Below are 26,840 nucleotides of genomic sequence, written 5' to 3'. Positions count from 1 at the left end.
TTTGCAGAGGAGAGAACTGAGGCTTAGCATGTGTTTCCTTGCAGATTGTAGACTTCTTCTCCAAAAAGGAAGGGGTGCTTATGTCAGCCAGGGTTCCAGCAGGCAAAGCTGGCCTATTGGCACACACTGTGGAGCACAGAGGAGGCACCGCCCCCCTGGGACTTCCTGAGCACCCATGGACTGCAAAATCTATTAATGTATTTTTGTTCCTTGATGTCTTCAACAGGTATGAGGTGGTATCTCATTGTAGTTTTGATTTGCATTTCCCTGATGATTAGTGATGTTGAAGAGATCAAGACCCAGATCAGACCAAGTCCTAGATGAAGACATCAAAGAACAAAAATACGTCAATAGGTTTTGCAGCCTATGGGTGCTCAGGAAGTCCAGGGGCTCTTTGGTACTTTAAAAACTACCACCGCTTTTTTTTTTTTTTTGAGAGGTACTAATCTAGCTAGTCTTTTTATTACTCCCGCATATTGTGAGGGCAAAGTGACTATATTTTCTTTTTATAGTTTGGGAAATCTAGTGAGTATGGAGAAAGGGGCATTTAGGACTGGCCCAGAAAGTCAGAGGCAGGAGCCAGTTTGCCCCATTTTGAGTCGTGTTTGGCCAAGGTGAAAGTCTGCCTCTGCCCAGGGACCCTAGGGGTGAGAGACTGAGTTTTTCTTTGTTCTCACTGGACTAAAGAACTGAATGAGAGGCACAGTTGGGGGAATGAAGAGTGCAAAGGTCAGGGGAGGTCGTCTTATCCAAACTGTTTGTCGATAAGGACTCAGTCCCAGGGAGGGGAGTTGACTTGCCCAGTGTCAGAGAGGATGCTGTGATGGGGTGGGGCCTAGAAATCCAGATGCCTGCTTTCCTTCCTCACTTGTGCTTTTCCTTGTCTTCCTCAACACATCGCAGGCATTTATCTATGTGCAGTCTGCTGGGTATCTATTGCTTTTTTTTTTTTTTTGCTGTCACTCTGGTGTCCTTGTTGTGATTGATGCTACCACCACCCTGTAAAGGAAGGCATGATATGATTCAGATAAACTTTTAATAGGCAGGTCATACAAATGCTCTACTATTGGTACCATTTATAGAACAGTCATTGCAGGTATTGTGCAAGCTGCTTTAAGTAGCTACATAGTGTTTAAGCCTCATAACTCAGAGAGGCAATTATTAACCTCCCCAGTGTACCAATAGAGAAGTAAAGCAACTTGCCTAGGGTCACACAGCAGGCAAGAGGCAGAGTAAAGTTGATTTACCATCCATATTCTTCAGCTGTTATACTATATCGCTGCCTGCCATTGCAGGATGAGGAAGATTCTACCTCAGAAGCAGCAGCAAGCCACATAAATAAAGATTGCCACCTGCTCGCCCTAAACCTTTGTGAATATTTGGTTCTCTGGAAAAATAAGGTTGCTCAGAAATAGGCCTAGATGCCATCATAGCTAAGGCTGCCGTGTGTCTGACATTGATGCAAAAAGTAAAAGATAAAATCCAGTTAAGTATATTATTTTGAATATGAAATAACTGAGTGTTTTGAAATTTTCCTTGTCAATCCATCTAGTCACTGGGCTAAAGTTTTTCACATGCTTGGGAATGTTCTCATTTGCACAGACTCTCCTTGCCTGAGCTTTCTCCCTTGCAGGAGAGTGTGACAGAAAGGAGAGATGAAAGTTATTTTTAATTTGGCCACTGAACAAACATCCAAGTATTCTCTTCCAGCAGCTAAGCCTATATGTTTTCTCAACAGGGTATTAATTACCTGGCTCTGGGAATGGCCAGACAGGCTGTTCTGGCTGCCCTGCCAGTCTCATATGCAATTGCTCCTGCACCCAGCAGGACTCAGAGACTTCAGCAGGGAGCATCCTCTTTCTCAATAAAGTCAGACATAGGTACTGGGTAACTTGTTAAACACATTTATTGATTTCTTGACAGTAACCAAACACAGTGAGTGACCATTATAAACAAGAAAAGAAAGGCATTCGTTTGTACTTTGTGAGATCTGGCTGCACCTGGAGAGAAAAGATACCCCTTTCCCAGGAACTTACAAGGCAAAGTGCATTCCTTCACGGGAGCATCACAGGGGGGCATGGCAGTTTTGAAACGCAAGAAATCTGTCGCCTGCTATCTCAGGCTGAAGCTCACCTCATGTGAATGATCGAGCCATGGAGTGGAATTAAAGTTATACTTGCTTAGCAAATGCATTCCTGATTGCCACAAACTCAGTAAAAACTGGCTGCAAATGAACAAAACATGTAGATGAAGGAACAAGTGAAATCAAAGAATGCAGTTGCATGGAGCCAGGGCTTAGCCTGTAAGGAAGGAGAATAGACCAAAGCCAGAAAAATGAAATTAACTCGTTAAACACATTTATTGAGCTGGTAACAATAACCAAACACAATGTATGACCTTTGGAAAACAAGAAACAGCAAATGGGTCATTTCTGATCTTGGCAAATCCTACTACAGATATGTGACAAAGAGGGAAATAATTCCATTTCTTTATAGTCTGTGGTGATATATATACAATGTGTAGCTCTTCAATGTCTGTCCTTTTTTTTTCTTTTTAAATTGTTGAGTAAACAGAAGAATCATAATCTAGAAATAAGTGTCCTTGGTCAACTTTGTCCTGCTCACCTGCTACCAACACCCTCAAAGGATCCTAGGACACTATCTGAAATTACTTGATGCAAAGTCCGTTTGATGCCATCAGAGCTGTATTTTCTCTCTCTTTTGGAAGAATTTTGTATGTACAAAGGCTGAAAAGTCTCATTGGGTAGATTTATTAGTTCAGGAAAACGGTATCAAAATTGTAATCAGGTTAACTGGTTATTTTCTTCTAAGACCTTATGAATGAGACTTTTGTTTCTGAAACTTGACTTCCCATGATGGAGGTTGTAAGAGAGTGTGTGTAGGTATGTTTGCATGTGTGTGTATGTATGTGCAAGTGCTTGTGTGTGTGTTTGTGAGTGTGTGAGAGATGTATTCCTCTGCCATGGTTTTGCAGACACTTTTCATGAAGAAAGGGCCAATCCCAAGAATGAATGAGGCTTGGGGGAAAGAAGGAGAGAGAAGCAAGAAGGGGGACATTCTAGGTTACGTCAATTCACAGTTGTAGCATTTCACTGAGGTGGGATTCTTCTTGGCTTTGTTCCCTACTTGAGGAGCCATTCATTTACTGCAGAGAGAGAGAAAGAAAGAAAAAAATCACACATACAACATAAAATGAGGCATATTCAATTAATTTGCACAGTTTTAGGGAATTCGTCCAGAGGGGACGGGACTGTTTTGTAAATGCCTGCTTACTTATGTGCATTTCAGCTACCCCCTTCCAATTCTCCATGACCTTCTAGGCCTATACTGACCGATATACTATAAATTTAAATTAATTAAAATTAAAAAATTAGTTGCATCATTGTACTAGTCACCCATCCAATGTTCAATAGCCACATATGGCTAGTAGCTGCTGTATTGGACAAGGCAGGATAGTAATCAACCTATCATGAAAACATTCCCATTACCACAGAAAGTTCTAGTGGATGACACTGCTCTAGGCCAGGGATGGAAAAACAACAGTCCACACATCTAATCCAGCACAATACCTGTTTTTATAAATAAAGTTTTATTGGAACACAGCCATACCCATTCATTTACATATTATCAATGGCTGATTTCATACAATAATGTCAGAGTCCCACAGAGATTTTATGGCTTCAAAACTTAACATATTTACTCTGTCCTTTATAGAAAAAGTGTGTAGACTCCTGTTGTAGACCATATGCTCTGTGTGGCTAGGGGTCCTATCTGTCACCCATCACCCAACTAACTGACACATACTAGGAACACAATACAGGGGTATTGACTAATGAGAAGAAGCAATGAATGAGTTAGGTATTTACTTTTCTGGTAGTTCTGGCTGGAAGGGAGTGGAAAATATGTAGTTTGGGCACGCAAGTGTATCTGAGAGACAAAAAAGAAGGGAACATGGGGGAAGTAGGAAGAATGAAGTGGAGGATCAAGGAGTAGTGGTGGAGGCTGCTTCTAAAAGCTGTCTGGTAATAACCACAGCCCTCCTATTTGGGGAGCATGTTATTGCTACAAAGGGCCTCCCCATCCAGGCTCTTGTTTGCTTCCTTTAACAAACTGTGAAGTAGATGTCATAGGAACTGTCATGAAGAAGCCAGGTCTAGGGGGTAAACAATGTGGCTGGGTTTGTACAGCTTGTTAGAACCCGGCCCAGGACTTAGATGTCCTGATTTCCAGTCCAGGGCCCTCCAAGACCCCATCGTGCCTCTTTCTACACTGAATGTTTACCACAATGATTAACAGATGTTTAGTAGTATGCAGAAGGGAAGAGAGAGAGGGCTGGGTGTGGATCACAGAGTTACAGGAGGCAGATGTCACCTTAAATGTCCCCTTTAGTAGGAATAATAACCATTTCTAGGGACATAGCACTGGGCAAAGATACACTCACAAATTATCCCATTGGATCCTAATGGCCTGCCCTTTAGAGTATTTGTTAACCTTCTAGGGAAAAGGGGGTCTTTCTTGCATATACTTAAAAGCTCTAATGCTTTTTGCTGTCCTGTTCTAACAGATAACCTTGGGAGCATTTCTGGGCTCTTCTATAAAATGGCAATAAAAAGAAGCTGTCTTGCTTGATCTACAGGGGTTTTAAAGGTTTCATATGTGTATTTAAAGGTTATATATATATATATCTCTCTCTCTCTCACATATATCAAACCTCTACACCTTGCCATCTACCTACCATCCATCCATCCACCCACCCACTTACCTACCTACCTAGCTACCTAGATGCGTTCATACAGATATCTATATTACATATATCAAAACTTAAGACCTTCACCACCATGCAAATGGAGCGTGATGGTTATTGTCATTTATAATCATCATTCCTATGATGGAAGATAATGCCAGGCCTTTAAGAACAGGTCTAAGCAGAGAGACTGAGCTCTGGCCTAGATCCTCCACTCTCTGAGCCACCACACCCACCTCTATACTGAAGCTTCTGGGCTCGGTTGTTTGGACAGTCCTTCCCCTGTAAACTGAAGTTGATATTGGTGCGGATGCAGCGGTTGTTGAGTGGCTGGACAGGCCTGAAGTTGTCACTCATGCTCAGAAAGATCTGAGATGGCTGGTTCTGGCTGAGCAGGCGCAAGGAATGCATCTGAGGAGAGAGAAGTAGCCGTGAGATCCAACCATCCTCTTAAATGCACCAGGGAAGAAAATAAGACCACAGAGACTGGGGCCAAGCTAGGTGGTATCAGTTGTATGAGGAAAGGGCTGTATAAACCCCACAGAGTCCCTTTTTTCCATGGGTTCAATTGAGCTGAAGGCCCACTATGTCTCCGTGCATGAAGCCAGCCCTGCTTCTAGCTTACTAGCCTGTGTATGCCTCTGAACAAGTCACTTGCGCTCTGTCACCCTCAAATGCAGCATCCATAAAAGGAGGAAATCTGGTTAGGTTTCTCCAGGGTTTGTTTGTTCTTTGATACTCTTTGGTTCAATAACTCCATGACTCCCACATAGTATTACCTGGATCATAGTGACTGGTCCATGGGTCAGAGCTAAACTAAGCTGGACCAGTTTGGTTTCTTTTCTGTGAGACTATGAGGGCCACGTGGCTGGACTGTTTGCAGCCGTGTTCTGCCACAGGACTGTGAGGCCAAAGAAGACGGTCTCTAGCAGGAAAGAAGAATGAAGTGAATGTGTGGTGACAAGAGGACAGCAGAGAGAAAGCACTTCTGGGGTTCCCATTTCAGTGAATTTCTGATGTCAATTTCTGATGTTAAATTCTCTAAGATGCCCCTGTAGCGCTCAAATAAATGCTTTTTCTAAGCTTAAGCGGGGAGTTACTGTTGCCTGTCACCTAGTGAGTCCTCATCAATACAGATAGGATAAGGAATTTCAAATTGTTCAGATGGTTGTCAGGTGGGAACACATATCCCATCAAGGAGATTGGCTTCTGCTTCCTTAGCTCATCTCTCCTTTAATTTGTTATAGACTCCCACAGTCGTAGAATGTCAGAGCCGGAGCGAACTCATGTAATTTATCCCCCTCTCAATAAAGAAGAGGAGTGTTCATTTCATAGAGGTGGGGTGACAGGCCTGAAGAGCACAATAAGCTGTGTAGCCAAGCTCACACAGGAGGACCCATCTGCCTTCCGTCGAGTTCTGAGGAGTACTAACTCTGCGAGATGATCCAAAAAAACCCCACATTCAAATATGTGTGCGAAACGCTACGTATCATACCACTTCCTCTTGAAGACTGACACATGTATTAGCACTTAAGAAGGACCCCAGAAGTCCTTCAAGAATGGAATCTATTTAACTTTTTAAAACCCAACTTTTTCAAATGCATGATGACATCTTCCATTTTGCTGGCTTGCTTTCTGAACACTGTAGTTGTAGAATGCACTCTGGGAACTAATGGCTGTCTTTTCCCACTGAGACAGGTGAGATGCTTCTATAATTAGCTCAGGCTAAGCCTTTTGGATGCTGGCTCTTTAAACCCAGGCATATGGGTTGAATCGTATACCCCTGAAATTCATAAGCTGAAGGTACTGGTAACCCCCAGTAGCTCAGAATGTGAAATTATTTGGAAAATAGTCATTGCAGATGGAATTAGCTGAGACAAGCTTATTGGGGGTAGGCTTTAATGCAATACAGAAGGTGTTTTTATAAAAACGGGAAATTTGGACACAGAGCCTCAGACACAGAGAAAACACCTTATAAAGATGGAGGTAGAGGCTGGGTATGGTGGCTTACGCCTGTAATGCCAGCATTTTGGGAGGCCGAGGCAGATGGATTACCTGAGGTCAGGAGTTCAAGACCAGCCTGGTCAACATGGTGAAACCCTATCTCTACTAAAAGTACAAAAATTAGCCAGGCGTGGTGACATGTGCCTGTAATCCCAGCTACTCAGGAGGCTGAGGCGTGAGAATCGCTTGAACCCAGGAGGTGGATGTTGCAGTGAGCCGAGATCGCGCCACTGCACTCCAGCCTGGGTGACAAGTGACAAGAGTGAGACTCCATCTCAAAAAAGAAAGAAAAAAAATGTAGGTAGAGCTTGGGGTGCTGCTTTTAAATACCAAAGCACACCAAAGATTGTCAGCAAACCACTAGAAGCTAGGGGAGAGGCATGCAACAGATTGTTCCTCACATCCCACTGAAGGAAGCAATGCTGCCAACACCTTGGTCTTGAACCTCTAGTCTCCAGAACTGTGAGGCGATAAGTTTGTATTGGTTTAAACTACACAGTTTGTGGGACTTTGTTATAATGGTCCTAGTAAACTATTAGAATAGGCATTCCACAATTCAGTGATTTTTTTTTTTTTTACATCATTCTTTTCCTTTAGCTAAAGGACCAGAGAGAAACTCACCTGCATCCTGGTTATATAGACAGGTTTGTTCATTATGATCCAACTTGCTGTCTCATAGCAGGGTGGGATAGTCATCGACCCATCGTAAGTGATGAAACTAGAGGTCTCTGGATATAGTTCCTCTATATTAAGCCCCTGTAGTAAATATGCATCATCTAGAGAAGGAAAGAAGATTTAAAAATTAGGTTTCTTGAGAAAGGGATGGTATTGCTGACATATATACATACATACATATATACACACATATATACATGTATACATATATACACATATACATGTATGCATATATACACATACATAGATACATATGTATACATATATACACACATATATACACCTACACATATATATACACATATACACACACACACATATATATATATCGGGGCCAACATAATAAGTTAACATTGGATATCAGCATTTGTCTCTGACTGCCTCTTAAATCCCTAACATGTGTCAGGCACAAAGCCAGGTATAGGTGAATAGGAAATAATTAAGTGAATGCAGAAGGCATCATAGAGACACTGACCTAAATCTGCACTGGGCCCAAGAGAGGCTGTGAGTTTTGTCTGGGGCGGGGGTGCGGGGGACTGAGGAAGGAATGAATTGAGGAGTTGACTTCAACTGCATCTTTAACAGCAGAAGGTGATCAGTGTGTAGCTGGCAGTGAGGTAGGGTGTCAAGGCCACTGTAGACAGAGCAATGCTAGAAAAAGACCCAAGGAAAGAGTGGTGTGTACTTGGGGACGGATGGAGTGTGAGCTGCCAGGGGATGTGGAGATGCAAGGGGAGGGAGGGCTGCTGTGAGAAATATGGCTGGTGGGGTCAGCACAGGCCACACCAGAAGGTCTTTCCAGCGCTACTGGGAGTTTGGGCTTCATCCGGAGGCAATGCGGAACCACTGAAGGGTTTGAAGCCAGGGAGTAGCGTGATCAGAGCTGCACTTAATGAGGCTTGCTCTAATGGTGGTTTGGCCTGAAGATTAACATATTGAATAAGAGAAGGAAGCATTCGGCACATTTTTGTTAAAGGTCAATGTGATTTGCTTAACCAAGCTTGCACGAGGAACACATTGCGTACTCTAGCATGCTGTTATTATTGCATTTTATTTTATTTGGGGTGGTGGGGAGAAGTGAAGAAGTAGAAAGAGAGGCATTCCAGGCATGACTGGAGTAAATAAAAGGAACATGTTTTGTTTCTTTGAAACTATAACCAGCCTTTGTGCTGCACCTATATTTGTGGAAAATATTGGGGGCCGAGGTGTGGTATAGGCTAGAAGCAAGAGGCAAAGGTTATGCTTAGGGATTTCTTACACACAGCAAGTTTCCAAAACACCATAGTGCTGATACCCCAGACTCCATCCACTGAGGTCCTGCCAGGAGATCCCTCTTTGTCCACTCCCTCTCCAAGATGCAACAGTCATCAGAGGACATAGGCAGCTTCTGCTGTCCTGACATTTTCATTCCCTACTGTGTTCTTTCTGCAAATGTTGTTAATACGTATACTCTACCTTTTGCCCTTTCTGTATCCTCACACAGCAGAACTTGGAAAGACCCAGAGTGGAGAGAGTGAGCTTTAGACTCACATCTCAGTTGGAGCGGACTTTGCTGCTCACTATCCGTGTGTCCTTGGACCCATAGGTAACCATCTGAGCCTCAGTTTCCACATTGTAATATGCAGATGTTTGGAGTACTTCACTCATGGGCTTGTTTGAGGAATAAACGGGATCATGCTTCTCAAGCACCTAGCACAAGGTGCGGTCCAGGTTTGTCACATCCTCCTGCCCTGCCCTGGAGGGTCCTTGCCCTGCTTCCCTGGGATAACTACTGTTCCTCTCCTCAAGGACTCCCTGGCTTCCCCAGCTGGGCCAGTGCCCACCTCTTTCACTGTATTTACTGAATTAGCTTGCCAATCATTATTTACCTGTTTGACTGTCCCTACAAAGCTGTGCGCCTTCAGGGGAAGGGTTTGCATCTTTTATCTCTGAGCCCCCAAATGCCAGCATGAGTCCACCACATACTGGGTGTATAGTAAACACTGCTTGAATGAACGAATGAAATGGTTTCTGCTCAGCGGCTCTGCTTGCCGGCAGTGCTGGGCAAAAGCAAGGGAGGAAGAGATGACATCATCTGTCGGATGAGGGGAAGCATCTCTGAGGTTCCAGTCAGCGTCCTCAGCTTAAATACATGCTGCCTACCATCCCCGCCCCCATGTGTCACACCCTAAGACATTAGGGTGAGATTGCCTGCCCTGTTTCCATCTCCCTATGGTATTACCATGTTTCCATACCAAAGACTCCTGTACCTTCATATTAACATTGCTGAGTCGGTGTGCATTTAATGTGCCATGTTTGTTTTCATGACTCATCACGCTGCCTCAGAGGCTGCCATTGAATCAGTGTCTGTCTTTTAGGTATTGGGATTTGAAAGACACTGGCTAAAGTTTTTGCATCTTCTTTTCTCTCTATTGAAGCTTGCTTGGTATGTTTGATAGGACAGAGGCAGAAGGACCCAAGAAAAGAACATGAGTAAAACAGAAGTTTTCAGCCCTAATGTCAAGGCATGCTGGGGTGTTTTCCAGGGCTAACTAGGCCAGGAACTAGTTTTTCGTCACATACTATCTTGTCCATGCAGCAGCCAGCAGAAAACCATTGTTTGGTTCTTGTCAGCGTTATCATCTGGGCATTATAGACAGAAAGGAGACTGAGAACCAATATACCAGAAGGGCGATTCTTCTCTCTAAACTTCCATGGCTCTATTCATGAGTAAGGATGGCAAAGATCTAGAGGGGGTCAGAGTTGTTTGTGAACAAAGATGCAAATCTGGGGTGAAGCTCAGAGGCCGGTGGGAGTGATCCTGCATGCCTCTGCTTGCTTGAAGGATGCTTATTGGTGGAAGTGAGGACAGATGTTCAAATCAAGTTTCATGAATAGTTTTACAGAGAGGTTTCTCTACCTATCCCCTCTCTCTCTCTCTCTCTCTCTCTCTCTCTCTCTCTCTCTCTCTCATATCTCTATCAGCTATTTACCTGTCATCTGAGAAAATAGCTTATAAAGGGCAAATCCTAGATGTCAAGTCAAGAGTCCTAATTCAAGTCTGAGTTCTAATGGTAGCTTTGCCAGCAACTCATTCTTCCTTCACGGAAAAGAATGTAACCTCTTACTTGAGGGTACCAGACAGTCCTGGAAAATTGCATCTTCAAGTATTAGGATCCAAAAACATCTTTCAACTTAAATAAGCTTGTTAGCCAAATTTATCTTAGGCAGGTCAAATTTTTGTATGACAGTGTTGTAATTTTGTATGTGTTGGCTATATCTTTACAGTAAAGGAAGACCCCTTGGATCTTGGATAATCAATAAGTGTAGAATATATGTGTGTAGTTTATCACCCAATTTTATTATTTCAAATGACTGCAGAAGTTGACAGCTGAACCTTTGGTTTTTTGACATATTCTTGATGAACCTGTGATTTATCTTATACTGAGTTCTTAGTCATGGTTACAACTCCCAAGCTGACTTTTTCTTTTTGTAGGAGATGTACACTGTGATAAAATGCCTAGGACCACATGGGGTGGGTGGGGGAAAACTTTCCCTCAGTCTGAGCTCTTTTTTTTTAGTCTGCATTTAACAGGCAGCCTCTGTTATGTGCACCTCTATAATGCATCGTGCTTACTCATGTGGACCACTGATGAGATTTAATATTGCCCAGCTTCCTGCTTATGAAGTTCCCATTCAAAGAGAACTATTCCAATGAGAACAAGGCACGGCAGTTTCAGAGATCAATACTGGACTAGTTCCTGATCAATATGGAACTATTTGGCAATTTTCTCATATAGAATGACATTTCCTCTTGTAATCTGAGGCAAATTCAACTGAAATGAAAAAAGGCAATTACTAAAGAATGAAGTAATATGATATTTTGTTTTACACAAACAATAAATGAAAAAAGGGGCCTCTGAGAATTGGATTCATGGAGGTGAGCTGCTCCTGTTCTGTTCCTTGCTGACGTGAGTAACTACTTAGATTGCAACATGGAAAGTGGTGTGCTGCATTTCGCATTCTGTGAAAACATTTCCAAAGCCGTTCCTTTGAAATGAGAGTACAAGTTCAATTAAGCATAGAGAAAGGCACCAGGAGCAATATGCTTAAACTCCTTGGTGATATTTCATCACATTTAACACTGCGTCCCTCTGAGGAGCGGCGCATAAAACACTTCCCAAAGAACTGAGAAGTTTAAGGCAGTTCCAAGTTAGTCTGTCCTGGCCTACACATTCATCTTTTAGCTGAATAGAATATCTGGGGGTTGGGGGAGGTTATAAAGTTATAACGGGTAAAGCAAAGTTATAAACGGGTAAGACTGAAAAAAATGCTTTAAGGGGCTTGTGCCACGTGTTAAAACGCTGTATTTGAAAGCTCTCCTCCAGATGCCTTCAGTGGTGTGGTTTTATTTCCTTAGAGGAAATACTTTAAGACAATAGCCGTATCTCTTTTTTTTTTCTTATTTTTTATTTGAGATGGCGTCTCACTCTGTTGCCCAGGCTGGAGTGCAGTGGCGTGATCTTGGCTCACTGTAACCTCCACCTCCCAGGTTCCACTGATTGTCCTGCCTCAGCCTCCCAAGTAGCTGGGATTATAGGTGCCTGCCACCATGCCCAGCTAATATTTGTATTTTTGGTAAAGACAGGGTTTCACCATGGTGGCCATGCTGGTCTCGAACTCCTGACTTCAGGTGATCTGCCCATCTCTGCCTCCCAAAATACTGGGATTATAAACATGAGTCACCACGCCCGGCCACCATACCTTTTTAAATTTGAAATTTGTGATCTTTTGGATTCTTATTGGACTAAAGCTCACCACTGTATTTATTACCCATGAAATGAATGGGGCATGTGACATTGAAGGAGAATGAAGCTATCAAAATAATACTGTCCTAGGATGTTGGAAGAAAGTGTTTTATATGCAGTGTTCTAATAACTATTCCCTCTTACCCACTTAAGAAGCCTCTTTACACTCCATCGGTCACTAGTTTAGCCACTTGAAAATAGCATAAAATCTCTTTAAAAAATAATGCTAGCTTAATGAAATCGGGTAGATAAAATAAGAATACTACCTTTTATTTAATTGGGATTCTGTTAATGCCAATTAATTAACATAAGAAAAATGAGAGATATTAGCATTATTCCTATACACTACATTAAAAAATTAAAATACTTCAAGTAAATTACCAGTATCTCCTCCAGAAAATCCATTCAGAAAATCTATTTTTCAATGTCATGATTTCAGTCTTCACCTCCAATCTGTTGAAGGGGAATTTGACTTTAATAAAATGGATTTTCTTTAGAAGACTTTCTAAATTCAGCCCAAATTTAGTTCAGGCTGGTTTTTTTCATTGTCAGTCCCAGTTAGAGTGTTTTATAAGTTTCACTCAGACATATGAAATCTAAGCTTGCAAGGAAAGTAGTAGAATCTCATTAAATCATTACCATCCACTGCATGGATTCAAGCACAGGAGCGGTGTTTCATTTAAAGTAAGCAAATTCTGTTGACTCTGTGTCCTGTATTGCATTTACCTTCAACATAATTTTTATTTGGCATCATAGCAATCTGCCTCCTGCCCTGAAGGAAGCTGGATTTGACAGTCATGTACCTTAGGACAACTTAGAAATACACGTTCATTGTACACCTAGTTTATACCGCTCATTGTTCAGGCATTTGACTCATTACCTTGTTTGATTCTCACGCCAAGCATCTCAACATCAGCATTGATATCCTCCTCTTACAGATGGGGGAGGTGTTTAGAAGGTTGCTTGAAGTCAGGCAACAAAAGGAAGTGGTAGAGCCAGGATAGGAGCCCAGATCTCTCTTCACTAGAACACACTGCCTCCCATGGGTGTGGTGCCTTTACCAGCATAACATTTAGCTTCCAAAATTCCCAATCCTCTTGGCGAGATTCTCCCTCTTTACTCCTTGTATGAATTTCCTGGCATTGATTTTTTTTTTTTTTTAAACTGACTCAAAAGAATGATTTTGCACAGTTCCCCTTTTTTTTCCTGGTCATTCATTCTGTGCCCAATCCTACAAACTGGGCAAATGGACTGTGTCTCTTCCAGCTGCCATGTTGTGATTTCACCCCAGTGCCTCCATGCCTGCAGCAGCTCCCTGCACCACCTCAGCGAGCCGATGAGGCAGCCACGCGGGAGCCTCTTCCAGGGTGGGATTTTAAAGATATCTTTAGAAGTGATTTTCAATCCTAAGTCATGGAGATTTGAGTTGCTCTTTCAAAAGTGAGGACATGTCCCGCCTCTCTTCTCTATTTATTCTTACTCCCAGGATTTCACCAACGTTTAAACGCCATCTGGATGCCAACGTCTTCCACATTTATATCTCCAGTTCTCCCTCCTGAAATCTAGACTCATATATCCAACTGCCTACTCCACACCTCTTCGTGGGTACCTTATAAACATCTCAAGCTGAACATGTTCAAAACTTCTGATTTCCTCCCCACCCACGAATATGCTTCATCCACAGTCTCCCCATCTCAGTGGATGAAAATGTCTTCCTTGCAGTTGCTCAGGCTAAAAGCCTTACAGTCATCCCTCACTCCCCTCTTTCTCTCACATAAAACATCAGACATATTATCAGATATATCAGTACACTTCTTGGCTTTTTTTTTTTTTTTTTTTTGAGAGAGAGTCTTGCTTTGTTGCCCAGGCTGTAGTGCAATGGTGTGATCTCAGCTCACTGCAACCTCCGCCTCCCAGGTTCAAGTGATTCTCCTGCCTCAGCCTCCCGAGTAGCTGGAATTATAGGCATGTGCCACTATGCCCAGCTACTTTTTGTATTTTTAGTAGAGGTGGGGTCTCACCATCTCTACTGACCTGACCTGATGGGGTCAGGCTGGTCTCGAACTCCTGACCTTGTGATCCCCCTGCCTCGGCCTCCCAAAATGCTCAGATTACAGGTGTGAGCCACTGTGCCTGGTCTCCTGGGTTTTTCTTTAAAATATACCCAATTATTTCTCACCGTCTCCCTGCCAATCCCCATCAGCCTTGTCATGGTGAGTGCCATCGTCTCATCATTTGGGTTGCTGCAATCTTCTTCTATTGTTGACTCTACCCCTTGTAGTCTATTCTCAACCAAGCATTGAGGCAATCCTTTTGTCAGCAGATTATGTCACTCTGCTTAAATTCCTAGATTGGCTTTTTGTTACAATGACCTTCAAAGGGCAGATTTGCAGAAGACCGATCCCTTCTAGAATTAATCTCTGTGCCTTCTCTGGTAACTATGGCAATAATGGCAATGTCACTGTGTCCCTCTGAATGACTGATTTCCACCGGAGGTACCATGTTCAGGGCCAGGCAGGAGTTGGAGAGAGCTTAGGTCAGGATGGACTTGAACTGCCAAAGTTCCCATCAGTTCTGTGGTTAGTATATGTCCCTTTCAAGTGGAGGCACATGCAAACAGCAAAAAGATGCTTCTTCAAACTGAACCAAAGTTGGAATTAAGAGAAACGTGCTAATAAGTTTCATGGAATGTGAAAGTATCTTCACTGCAATTAGTTTTAAGACCCTGGACCTAAGCTTTCCTTCCTCCTTAGGGAGAAAGCATGATAGGAAGGAAAAGCAGAGGAAACAGTACCCAGGAAGACCCGTATTTGGATCCTTGCTCTTCCACCATGGAAGAATAGAGTATTTTTCAGGAAATGTTCACTTCTTCCTCATCTTCATCTCCTTGGGAGGATTTTCATGTTGAGCTTGGCCATATGGCTTGCTTTGGCTTGTGGAAGTGGACAGAGTGAATGTGTGAGTTTCATGACTAGGCCTTAAGTCACATCACTTATTTCTTCCCTCTACCATGAGAACTACTTGCCCTGGATATCATCTCGATCCTAGAAAAATGAGAGCCATGTGGAGCTGAGCTGCTTCAGCTCACTCGCAGACCTGTAACTGGAAGCAGAGCCACCCCTACCAACCCACAGAGACAGCAATAAGAAATCAGTGCTTATCATTGAATGCTTGTTTATTACGCAGAAGTTGCTGACTGATACAGCCATTAAATGTGTGTCATTGGTCAAATGACTTCACCTCTTGAAGCCTTGATTTTTCCCATCTGGAAACTAGGGATGGCAATCATACCACTCTGAAGGACTTCATTAGCACTAGGTAAGGGGCCTGCATGTAAAGCATAGACCTTGGTGTATGGAAAGTGCTCAGTAAGCATCATCTCCATAATCCTGTGGCTCAGCACCTTGCAGAGTGGATACTACATCTAAATGAGCAGAGCAAATTGAAGCTATGCTGGTGTGAAGTTCTGGGTAGCAGCAGTAGAAAGGGCAGGGGTGGATGTTAGGTGTCCCTCAGTAGCATGGTAGAAATGGTGGGGTGGGGGGTTGATTTCTGTCTCTCACACACTTAGAAGGACAGAAGCAGGATACCCTGATGGGGCCGCCTGAGTTGTCTTCATGGTAACCTGAATTTATGGGCCAGTGCTGGCCTAACCTGCTGCCTGTTGGAGAGCCTCGGGAGAGACTTCCAGTCTTGTGTTTCCCACCCACTGGCTGTGTTCTAGTGAATGACTCCTGTTCCAGACTCCCCTGCCTGCCACTGGGCCAACTTTCTGGCTGCCGTAGGGACAAAAGAGAGCTGTGGTTTTCTGCTGTGCAAATCAATCCTTTCTGCCACAGTGTCCTGGGCAAAGCAGTGTTGAGGTCATTCCCATGAATCGGCCATCATTATTCCTGCAGTGCTGCTCCCTTCAGGTATGTGACAAAGGTCACTACAGAGGACACCTCCATTACTCCCTGCTGGATTATAGGAGCTCAAAATTCCTGTTATTAGGGGGCCTAAATCAACTACCTTTCCCCATGCAGGCCAGGATCTCTTTATCTTGCTTTGGTTCCCCTTTCTTTTCCCTGGGCCCTGAGAGGTATAGAGTATGGGGATCACAAGCGGGGGTGCTCCTGCTGTCTTCTATTTGTATTTTTAGGAATGTGTCTTCAGAGGTGGTAAGGGTGTTTAAATGTCTGCCTGCCTTCTGCATAAACACCTTAACATGGCTCAAGATCTGGCTCCAGAACATCTTTCTTGCCACTCCCTCTGCCCCGTCACAGCTCCTGAAAGAGGCCATTCACCCTTCTATTCACCCAGGCCATCACCAGTGCTTATTGGGTGTGCCTCGTCTTAGGCACTGAGACGAAGAGCTGATGAAGACAGAGTTCCTCCCTCTGAACTCTTCGCTGGCCTTCAGTACTCTCCAGGTTTTGTGCATGTAGCTCTCCACACTTGGAATGCTTTTCCTTCCCTCCCTCCCTTTCTTCCTTTCCTCCTTTCCTTCCTTCCATCCGTCTTTCCCTTCTTCCCTGCCTCCCCTTCCACTCCCTCCCCACTCTTGCTCCTCCCTTGGTGGCCCAAGCCACATCATTTAATATTAATCAGACCAGTGCTGGGGGCGGGGTGGTGGGGTGGGGAGCAAAGTCCCTCTAATGATTTACTCTGCAACTGGCAATCTGTTAGACTGTGTGTTGGGGCTTAATGTGTGATTTCATGCATTTTCACGGTCTCTAAATTGCAAATCCAAGATTATTTGAAAACATTTTATTTAATTTTCATGCTTTTTTAATCAAAAAAGTTAAAAGAATAATAATCTTTTATGGGCAGTTATAAATGTGCTATTTACACACAAGACAGAAATATCTCCCTTAGCTGAGCAATCTAAGTGTGTGCTTAGAGAGGACTCCATAAGAATACTAATGAGAAAAGGCAGAATATGCTTGGAGACAACTTAATTCATTCTTCTGGGAAATGTCTATCTAGGTGGAGTGGGATTCTCCAGGTTCATTCCTCAGCCCTACCAGCCTCCCAGCCTCTGCAGATGGGAGGGACTTGGCGGTGAGCACCTGGTAGATGTAGGGCTACTGTCTGGGCCATGTTTCCATCCCTGGAGCCTCGCTTGGTGTCTGTCATGTGGAAGGCATGCAGGAAATGTGTGTCGGATAAGTGAGTAAACGGCTGAGTGAAGGATTCTCCATACTCTCCCTTGGCAGTCCAAGATGAGATCTGTACACATTCTTTTTTTTTTTTTCACATTGCCATTGGAGATAGAAGCAGCAGACACAGCTGAGCTCCTGGCTTGGTGAAGGGCACACCAAGGGGATGTGGGGTGCTGGAATGTTTGCCAACTGTTTTTCACTTTTGTGAGAATCATTATTTACCTATTGCTTGATTCAGAATCCCAGACCTAGAAGGACTTTAGAAACTTGAAGTTCAGCTTTTTTACTTTACAAGATGAATGACAAAGTGAGGAAACTCCTTGATAAAGGACAAAGCCAAGACTTGAATCCCAGTATCCTGCTCATTCCTAACTAGGTAGAGACAATCTTTTTATCCTCATATTATTTCTTTCATCTATTGGTGTGTGCTATCTCACCCAACTTTTCCCAAATCCTGCACCTTCTGGGATTGCTGGGGATGACAGCAGCATCTTTTTCCTTCCTCCTTCAACTTTGCACTGTTCTCTCTTCTGTGTAAGGAGTCTGGGGATAAAACACTCTGGAAACCCAAGGAAACTGGACAAAGTCCTCTACATCCATGGGCCACGCATGTGGATAAAGAGAGATGCCATCCTGTCTCTGCCTGGAAAGGAGACCCAGCCACACACACAGAACTGGTCTAGCTGAGGACTTCTGTAAGTGTTGCGATCGGATCCACAGTACCTGATGAGTGCTTTCTCAATCCCATAATTGGCAAAGCCCCAACTGTGGCCAGCTGACATGGTGGAGCGTATCAGCCAGCAGAGTCCCCTGGCTCATTACCCATCTGTGGGATAAAGATGACCACCATAACCATAATCATTATCGCCTTAGGCATGGATGACTAGGGACTTCTGCTTGAAATGAGCTGCTGCTTAGCCAAACCCTACTCTCCAGAGTGACTTTCAACAGAATTGCAGGATCATGAGACTGAAAAGGGCCCATGGAGATCATCAGTTCTGGCTTCCTGCCTTCAGGCAGGTCTAACCTTTATAGAATAGTTGCTGTAGAGGAAATTGAACCAAACTTACTCTTATATGTTATTCTTGTGATAGTATCTCTGTTGAGCATTCGATTAAGAAATGGATTTGATGAATCAGAAACCTGGAGGAGAAAAGAAAATATTAATGACTGGCCATCACTCTTGCAGGACAAACATCTCCCCGTGGCATTCACTTATTCATTCATAGTTACCGAGTACCTACCATGAGCCAAACACAATGACAGCTGGAAATTCAGAGAGCAAAGCCAGAGTCCCTACTCTCAAGGACAGCCCAGTCTAGAGAGGAAGACAGGTAAGTGAACAAACCACTCTCATATAGTGTGGAGAGTGCCATGATTGAGTCATTGGTGTAATGATGTTGGAGGAAGACCAGCCACCACCTGAGAATTTAAGTCATGCGTCTGGGAGGGTGGGTAGAAGTTAACAAAGTGTTCTGGTGATAGAGTGTGAAAAGGGATGAAAGGCAAGGAAAAGCATTTCATACAGAGAAATCTGTACATACACGGACACGGGGAAGTGAGAACTAGGCATGCTCATGCAAGGACTTCAGTGTACTTGGAGCTGAGAGTGTGGGGAAGGAGAGGAGGTGATCCTAGAAAGACTGGCAGGGGCCAGATCATGTCAGGCTTTTAAGCAAGGTAGGGACTGGCATGTTAGGAAGGGGAAATTCATCTAGGTAGAGAGTGAGACATAAAGAATACCCAGAATAGAGGTATAAGGAAATGGGAAAAAAACCTGAAAAGTAGTATAGGATCTTGGTATATCACTGCTCATTATTGCATGAATTGAGTACGTCATAAGCCATGTAATTCAATCCATCCATCCATCCATCCATCCATCCAACAAATATTTGCAGAGGGTCTATCATGGGTCAAACATTGTACCAGATGTTCAGGGATCCATTCCCATTTTATGCCTATGCCCTTATAGCTTCAAATTCCTCCTTTGGGAGAAGAAACCAGGTTTTCAGGGGCTTCAGTAGGGAACTATCATTGATGAGACTGTGATGTGACCCTACATGAGAAAAGGGTTTTCTTAACAACATTTGTTTACTCAGCCTTTTCTGGGGTACCATTGTTCATCCTAGTCATTTCTCTCCTACCTTGCTTAGCTCTGCTCTGTAATTTATGCCTCAGCGGCTAATCGGATGTTGTGACACATCAACATTTTAAATCTGATTTATCTGAGGGTTGGAAAAATTGCAGCAGATGATTATTATTATTAGATAAGCAACAGGTAATTTTAGCTTAGAGAAAGCACAGACTGTTTATTTTCCCACCATCTGTCTCTCTTTTTGCAGTTTCCTGGCTGTGTTGTGGTGAGACACACACCAAAGGGAGCTTGGTGAGTGACAACGCCCAATGGAGGTAAAAGTCCACCCCTAAATAGAAAAAGTCCCAAATTAAATACTGTTGCTCCCCTCAGTGCTATATTCAACATCTACTTTGACATCCTCTTCAGTCATTTAAAAGATAGCTTGAAGCCTGCTGCTGGTGCTGATGCACCCCATGAAAGAAAGATGGCTAGGAATATATTGTCGTGGCAGGTAAGGGATCTGTGATGTACCTTACTCCCTGGGTGCCTTGAGCTCCTGGTACCTGGTGAGTCTGGGCAGCTCTTATGTTGGGACCAGACTGTTTTGAGCTGATTAAAAATAATTGAAAATTTCCAAAGTGCACACAGATGATTTGTGGGCTCTAGTGTGTTGGCTGCGTGGGTGAGAGGATAAAATATGTACTTGGTATAAGTGAGCTTAAGTGGGAAGTTAATGGTGTGTGATTGAGCAGCAATTACAGCCAAATCTCAGTTCCCTGTGGTCACAGCAAGGGTGGGAGATTTGTGGAGGACACAGATAAATAAAACAGATAAGCAAGTATCTCCTTTTAGACAGTAACTCCAACTTTTTTATGGCTCAGCTTTTAGCCAGGGTGATAACTCTAGGGCTAAACTACCAGGATGTGGGGCTTGTCATATCCCATTCCTGCCCACCCTGCTGGAAAGGGAGGGGCAGAGAGTTCAGAAGGAGGGGAGGACAACTACAAGAAGCTGTGAACCCTTAGGGACCAAGAGCTTTGTTCGTCTTACTTCTGGGTACCAGTGCCTAGCAGAGGGCTGGCCTGTAGTACCCCACGCTCCATCAGAGTTTTGAGATGAGTGAATGGTCAGCCACAGCATAAATAACTCATGGTGGAGTTGATTGTCTGGGAGTTGATTTTCTGGGAGTTGATTATATGGAGGGAAGACAGAAATGTTGTGGCTTATTTTGAGATCTAGCAAGAAAGCTTTAGGTCTGCTCAGGGAAAGAAGGGCTTCATCCCTAGGAGTGAAACTGACCTGAGAAGATACAGGAGCTAGTCATTATCCCTTCACTGACCTCAGGGTCTACAGGCTAAGTTTCTTTCAACAACCTGTGGGCAAGCAACCAGGACCTGCTAACCCCAACTGCTAGTCATGAGCTCGGTAGGAATGAACGTTTCTGTAGGAGCTTGTGAAACACACCAATAGTTTGCTGTTGGCTTCCCAGTGTATCCATCACTCTGTCAGCAGTCATGTGCCTGTGCTTCCGGAATGACAGTCACTGATTCAAGCTTTCAGTCACGTGAGGCAAAGTCAGGACTAAGGTCGAGACACTCCCCAAAGGACAGGAATTGCTGGGGCAGGCAGGATTTGTGCTGGGAAAGCCATAGGGGGAGGTGAGCTCCTGGACACACATGACAATATTGTGACATATCTACAGGCTTCACAGTGAGTGCGGCCCAGGTTGAATGTACAAATTGGTTATCAGTGCCATAATCAGGGCTTCATTAAGAGATACAGGAATTTGCCCTGTGCTTATGAGTAGCATGGGGTTGTGAGGAGCATGGGAAAAAGGTTTTAAAATGTCATGGTTTCCCTTCTTGCCCTCACTTGCTTTCTCCCAGCTCTATTAGAAAGGGATAGAATGAGTAAGCCATTCTTTCATGAGTATTAAAGTCAGGGAAGACTTGGATCCTCTCCTGGCTGGGCTGTGATAAGCGACATGAACTTGGGTGAAATGCCAAAGGTTTTCTGAACGATTTTACTCATCTGTAAGATACAACACAAATGCCCAACTCTGAATTTATTACTAAACAATAAAATAGATGTAAAATACATATCATAGTGTCTGGCATTCAGAAATCTACTGTTTATCATTCCAGGGTTTGTGATGATGCCAGGAGATACCATTAGGATCTGTGCTGGGACCAGTTTCCTTTGAGATGTTGTGTCGAGTATCATAAAGGCATGAAAGCCTAAAAATCTGCTTCCCTGGCCAAATGTCCCTTCCTCTCTTTGCTAATGACAAGCCAGAGGAGGTTGACCTTAGTAGCCATGGATAGCAACATGCCATAGATGCTCCGTCGAGCCCCTGCCCAGTGCATAGGTCTGCCACGATCTGACTGAGGGGAGGGTGAGGAAGTTAGGAGGGGGCATGGCATGAATGACCAGGGAGGGTGAAGTGCCTATTGCACGGGGTAATGCTTTTGTCAGGGTGGGGAGAGGGAGTAGTGCCCCAGGTACCCATTCTTTTGAGTAATAATGATGTCATCATGACAGCCCTGTTAAAATTCCCTGGTGGCAAATACTGGGTTTCTATTCATCATCTTCATGAGATTCCCAGTTCTGATTGGGGCACTTTCTCTAATGATCTGGCCAAAACGTCCCCAGGGGCTAGCATGGTGACTGCTAATGTTTGGAACTGCCACACATTGCTTTTTAAAAACTTTTTCTAATTAGGAAAGCAATTTCTTTTTTTATTAAAAAATTTGCATACCTGCTTCTCTCTACATCTGCTAAAATGTTAAAGGTATTTGGTATTTTTTTTTTTTAACAAATTAGAATGTGCTTGGTTGGAGATTTTATGTTGTCATTGTTGACTGTTAGGGAGATGTGGAATTTCCTTAGAATGTTATAAAGTCAGTGTGGGTAATCTTATCACCAGGGATGCTTATGAAGAAGTGGGAGAGTAAGACAGAAAGATGATGATCACAGCAATTGTGAGGAAGCTGGAAGGAGCTATTTAGTGCAGTGCCTGGAGGGGAGAGACATCTCGCTGCTTCCTGTGTTTATAAGGGGCAGCTGAATGGTGAACAGGACTTTAATCCTGTGGGGCATTAGTGAGCCACCTGCCCTTCTAGTATTACATCCTTCTGATTTGACTACATTAGTTGGGTCCCAAAGCCTGTTCCTGGATCCAGCCGTCTTTTTCTTTCTAGGACAGAAGCTGCTTGAATCCTCAGGCCCAGATGCTCTGGAATGGAGCTCATCATTTTTGCATCTCACTGCAGGGGATCTCATTTTTCATAAATCTCATGTATATAAAAGGCACCACCCTGTAGTTTTCTTAGGCATGGATAGCACCCCTTTCAATATTTCTAACTCCAACAGAGACCATAAATTGGTATTCTGATTGAGGTGGGGATGGTGAGAAGAATGAAGGAATGCAAGAGACTTACTTTTATAAATATAGAAACTACCACCAATCCATTTGGACTCTTCGCAGCTTCTGTGACATTTGTATATAGCTCATGGTTATAGTGGATGAGCTGCACCTGGCAGGAGGGAAAAACAAGAATCAGAACAATAATCCAACATTAAAAGGTAGGAGGCATAGCACTTGCCCCTACATAAGGGTAAACTGCAAAGTATATTGAGGAACAATTTGGAAGACAATCTTAATTGAAGGGATTTCAGAGGGATATGTGTTCGCGTGTGTGTAAAATGCATGCACACACACAAAAATACCCACACATATTTGCAAATGTTTTCTGGTAACAAGCATGCTTTTAATAAGCTCAGAGCCCATCTGGCTCTGGCTCCATCCATTTCCCCTAAAGCACGTGTAAAGTGAATTTTCCTTGTTAGGAACGGAACTGCCCAGTAGGGGTGGACGTTGTGTCCCTGCTGCACCAACAGCTGCCACTGGCAGCCAGTAAATCTTCCTCGCAGCCTGGGGGCAAACAGGGAACTGTTAGGTCCTGAGTCAGTCATGACCTGGGATGAAACTGGCTAGCCTGCAAGATGCAGTAGTAGCTGATGGATCAGGCTTCTGATGCATCAGCCTGCTCCGGTCATCTGGTTGTGCAGGACTCTATTTCCTCCTCATTCAACAAGGATCAGTCCACCTGTTGAGCCTTTTTCCTGTTACTTATTTTTTTTAAAATTCATTTTTAAAAATTTTGCATAAGCATACATACATGTTCAAACAGATGTTTCAGCAATTTTAAGCCACATGATAATGTTACCCCACATCACTGGGATCAATTGTTTCCTCTGAAAAATGCGTAAGATGATCTCTCCTTAAAATTCATCTCAGGGCTGTGATTTTAAAATACTTTTTTCTTAACAGTATGGAAGCATAATTTTTTTTTTTTTTTGAGTTGGAGTCTCGCTCTGTCACCCAGGCTGGAGTGCAGTGGCATGATCTCGGCTCACTTCAACCTCTGCCTCCCAGGTTCAAGTGATTCTCCTGCCTCAGCCTCCAGTGTAGCTGGGACTACAGGTGCATGTCACCACGTCAGGCTAATTTTTTGTATTTTTAGTAGAGACGGGGTTTCACCGTGTTAGCGAGGATGGTCTTGATCTCCTGACCTCGTGATCCATCTGCTTTGGCCTCCCAAAGTGCTGGGATTACAGGTGTGAGCCACTGCGCCCAGCCGGAAGCATAATTTTTTAACAAATTAAAATATAGAAGTAAAAAAAGTGATGCCCCCCTACCACCTCTTTCTAATTCTAGTCCACACCATACATACAACTATTAACAGTTTAGTGTACATCCTTGTGGTTACTTGTTTTGTGCTTATAAATCACACAAACACACATAGGGTATAAAAAACAATAAATTCCCTAGTCCACAGTAAGTGTTAAAAAATAGAAAGGGACGATTCATAATTATGATTCTGAACTTGATTTTTTAAAATTTAAAAGTAGTTTGTAGCTATCTCTCTAAGTCAATGCATATAGATCTCCCCAAGTCTTCCTAATAACTATAGAATTCTCAGTTGCACAAACGCCCATAACATATTTAGACATCTTCTCACTGGCTTTCGGGTTGTTTCCATTTTTTTTTTGTCTCTTATAAACAATGGCACAGCAAGCACATCATATATCTTTCTGTAATGGTGTTAGCATTTTCCACAGGCTGATTTGAAAATCCAATAAGGTGGTGCGCATAGAAGTGATTTGTGACTCTGAAAGTGTAGGAGAGTACTCATTATTGCCAATCTCTTGTATTGCATTAAAAAAGGTGAAGTTTTGGAAGTTGAGAAATGTGATGATCAAAAAAGATGCTTTTCCTTGAACTTTGAGAAAAATAAACCATATCTAACCCAGTGGTTTGTGACCTTCACTGTGCATCCAGATCGCCTGGGTGCTTTTAAAGCCCACCTGTGCCTGTCTATGCCTTCTCACATTCTGATTTAATTGATGTAGGATGATACTTGTATTCATCAAAAGCTTACCAGCTAGAGGGAGGTTGGACTTGAGAACAAGTGGAACATAATCAATGAGCATTAATATCCCATCGGTGCCTAATCAGATGGACAGTACCTCCTGAGCTTCCTGAGCAGTAGTGGAACTTCTCATGAAGAGAGCACGTATTACTGTTGCTCTTGAAATATCCTATTTGCTTTTTGCTTTTTCACCTATGAGTTTTGCCAGTGGAGATGGATGATTCTACAGTAGCTACTCTGCCATCAGAAAGGCAACCGCAGGCAGGGGTTGCTCTGCCTCTGCAGGACTTTTAATACCCCCTCCCTTGTACCCCCACACAACCAGGACTTTCTGCAGGGGGAGAAATGTTGCCAGGTGGAAGAATCAGGGACTGGGGGGTTCTCACACACTCAGCACACCTCCCTTCCAGTGCTGAGTAAGCTTCTAATGAGAACAAAACACACCCTGCCATCTGCTAAGTTCTTCCCACTGATACAGGTGACCGACAAAACCGCCAGGGAATGTGCCAGTGCTTCCAGACATGCCTTGATGTTACAGCATGTTCTGAACACCAGAGCAGGGATGTGAAAGGCAATCCAGTGGAGTGATCCTTCTGTCCAGCTTGCAAGCCAGAAAAAGGCAGGAAGAAGTTTCCTGGGCCATGGGTTGCCCCATAGGGTGGGATTCTTTCGGGAGCCAGACACTGTAAGAAAGGAGCTGGCAAGTACAGGGCTGAGGCTGTGCTGTGCTTTAAGCTTAAGTTAACACATTTAAAACTTTGATCTGAAGTCGTGCCTCCTGTCTGTTCCAAGGTGAGTTGGCTAGGATTCTGATATCAGGAGCTTTGGTTTCTATTAGCAGTTGTTGATGGACTGTCTATTGTGTTAGGTTGAACCGTATGAAATTGATCTTTTGCTTTACAAAACTGGTGAATTTATAGTTAATACCTTCTAGAAATAAAGCTATTTTGAATATGAGTTTTGAGCATTTTCTTTCTGACCCCCAGTCAGATGTTAATAAGATGACAGAGCTTGGCTATTCAGTGTGTGCTCTAGGGATGAGCAGCAGCCGCAGCATCTAGGAGCTTGTTAGAAATGCACAATCGGGAGCTCCATCTCAGGTCTTCTGAATCAAGATCTGCATTTTCTCAAATTCCTAGTGATTTGGATGCACGCTAAAGTTTCGGAAGTGCTGCTATAGCCGATACTGTTGGCTGGTGAGCAGAGTCCTGTTTTGTCTGGCTGTTTACCCCTTCTCTACTTCAGTTTGGGTGGGTTAAGGAGCACATGCATCACCTATGTCAGAAAACAGGCTGAGTCCGGATCATAGGACCCCTGGAATGTCAGCAATAGATAGGCTTTGAGCAGGGGAATGAGATAATCAGCATGGACTGTAAGAGAGCAGATTGGAACCAGGAGAAAATAGAGGTGGGAGTTTGGGGGGTGTTTAACTTCAGGTGATGGCTATTAAGGCAGACATGTGCTCTATAGGCCTTTGCAGTTTATAGAATGTGTATGTTTGTGTGCTGAAGAGGCACCAGGAGATTCCCCAGGCAACAGAACATCTAGGAGCAACAGAAGAGCTCAGGAGACAGCTTGACAGTCACCAGGCTTTTTGTTCTCAGCTGTAAGAACACAGTTTGGGCATCAAGGATAACCTGGACCTGTACCAGGTCATGTACCAACAGCAGGGCTTAACCATGAAAAAGTGCTGCTTCCTTTCTACTGCCTTCCAGGTCTTTGTTGGTGGTGATCACAGCTCCTGCAGCTGTTGCCTTTGCTCTTCCCTAGTCAGGCACAAGAATGCCAACCCAATACCCACTAACCACTCACAGCATGCATGGGTCCAGGTGGGTCTGGAGAAAAGCGGGGTTCACTGCTTTCCTACCATGAATTTGGGCTTGGGGAGCAGCAATGTGCAAATCACATCCTGCTAGGGACAGAGTATCAGATTGGCAGATGAGTTCTGAAAGTG

At 43.6% G+C, this 26,840-nt stretch overlaps 1 protein-coding gene across 1 annotated transcript in view; it reads right to left on the bottom strand.

Annotated features, from left to right (window-relative positions):
* Positions 1-1,888: 1,888 nt before the first annotated feature.
* CA10 (carbonic anhydrase 10) overlaps positions 1,889-26,840 on the bottom strand; it is a 524,630-nt gene continuing 499,678 nt past the window's right edge. The window contains exons 6-10 of the mRNA XM_009190286.4: positions 22,892-22,987; positions 18,445-18,517; positions 7,390-7,544; positions 5,001-5,175; positions 1,889-3,165 (exon numbers count right to left, since the gene is read on the bottom strand). Of these exons, the coding sequence (XP_009188550.1) occupies positions 3,143-3,165; positions 5,001-5,175; positions 7,390-7,544; positions 18,445-18,517; positions 22,892-22,987 (522 nt within the window). The 3' untranslated portion in view covers positions 1,889-3,142. The remainder of the gene's footprint in view (positions 3,166-5,000; positions 5,176-7,389; positions 7,545-18,444; positions 18,518-22,891; positions 22,988-26,840) is intronic.

This window comes from Papio anubis, chromosome 17 (genome assembly GCF_008728515.1).
Source record: "Papio anubis isolate 15944 chromosome 17, Panubis1.0, whole genome shotgun sequence".
Lineage (NCBI taxonomy): Eukaryota > Metazoa > Chordata > Mammalia > Primates > Cercopithecidae > Papio > Papio anubis.
The sequence above is the reverse complement of the archived record's forward strand: the minus strand, read 5'-3'. Positions and strand labels throughout refer to the sequence as shown.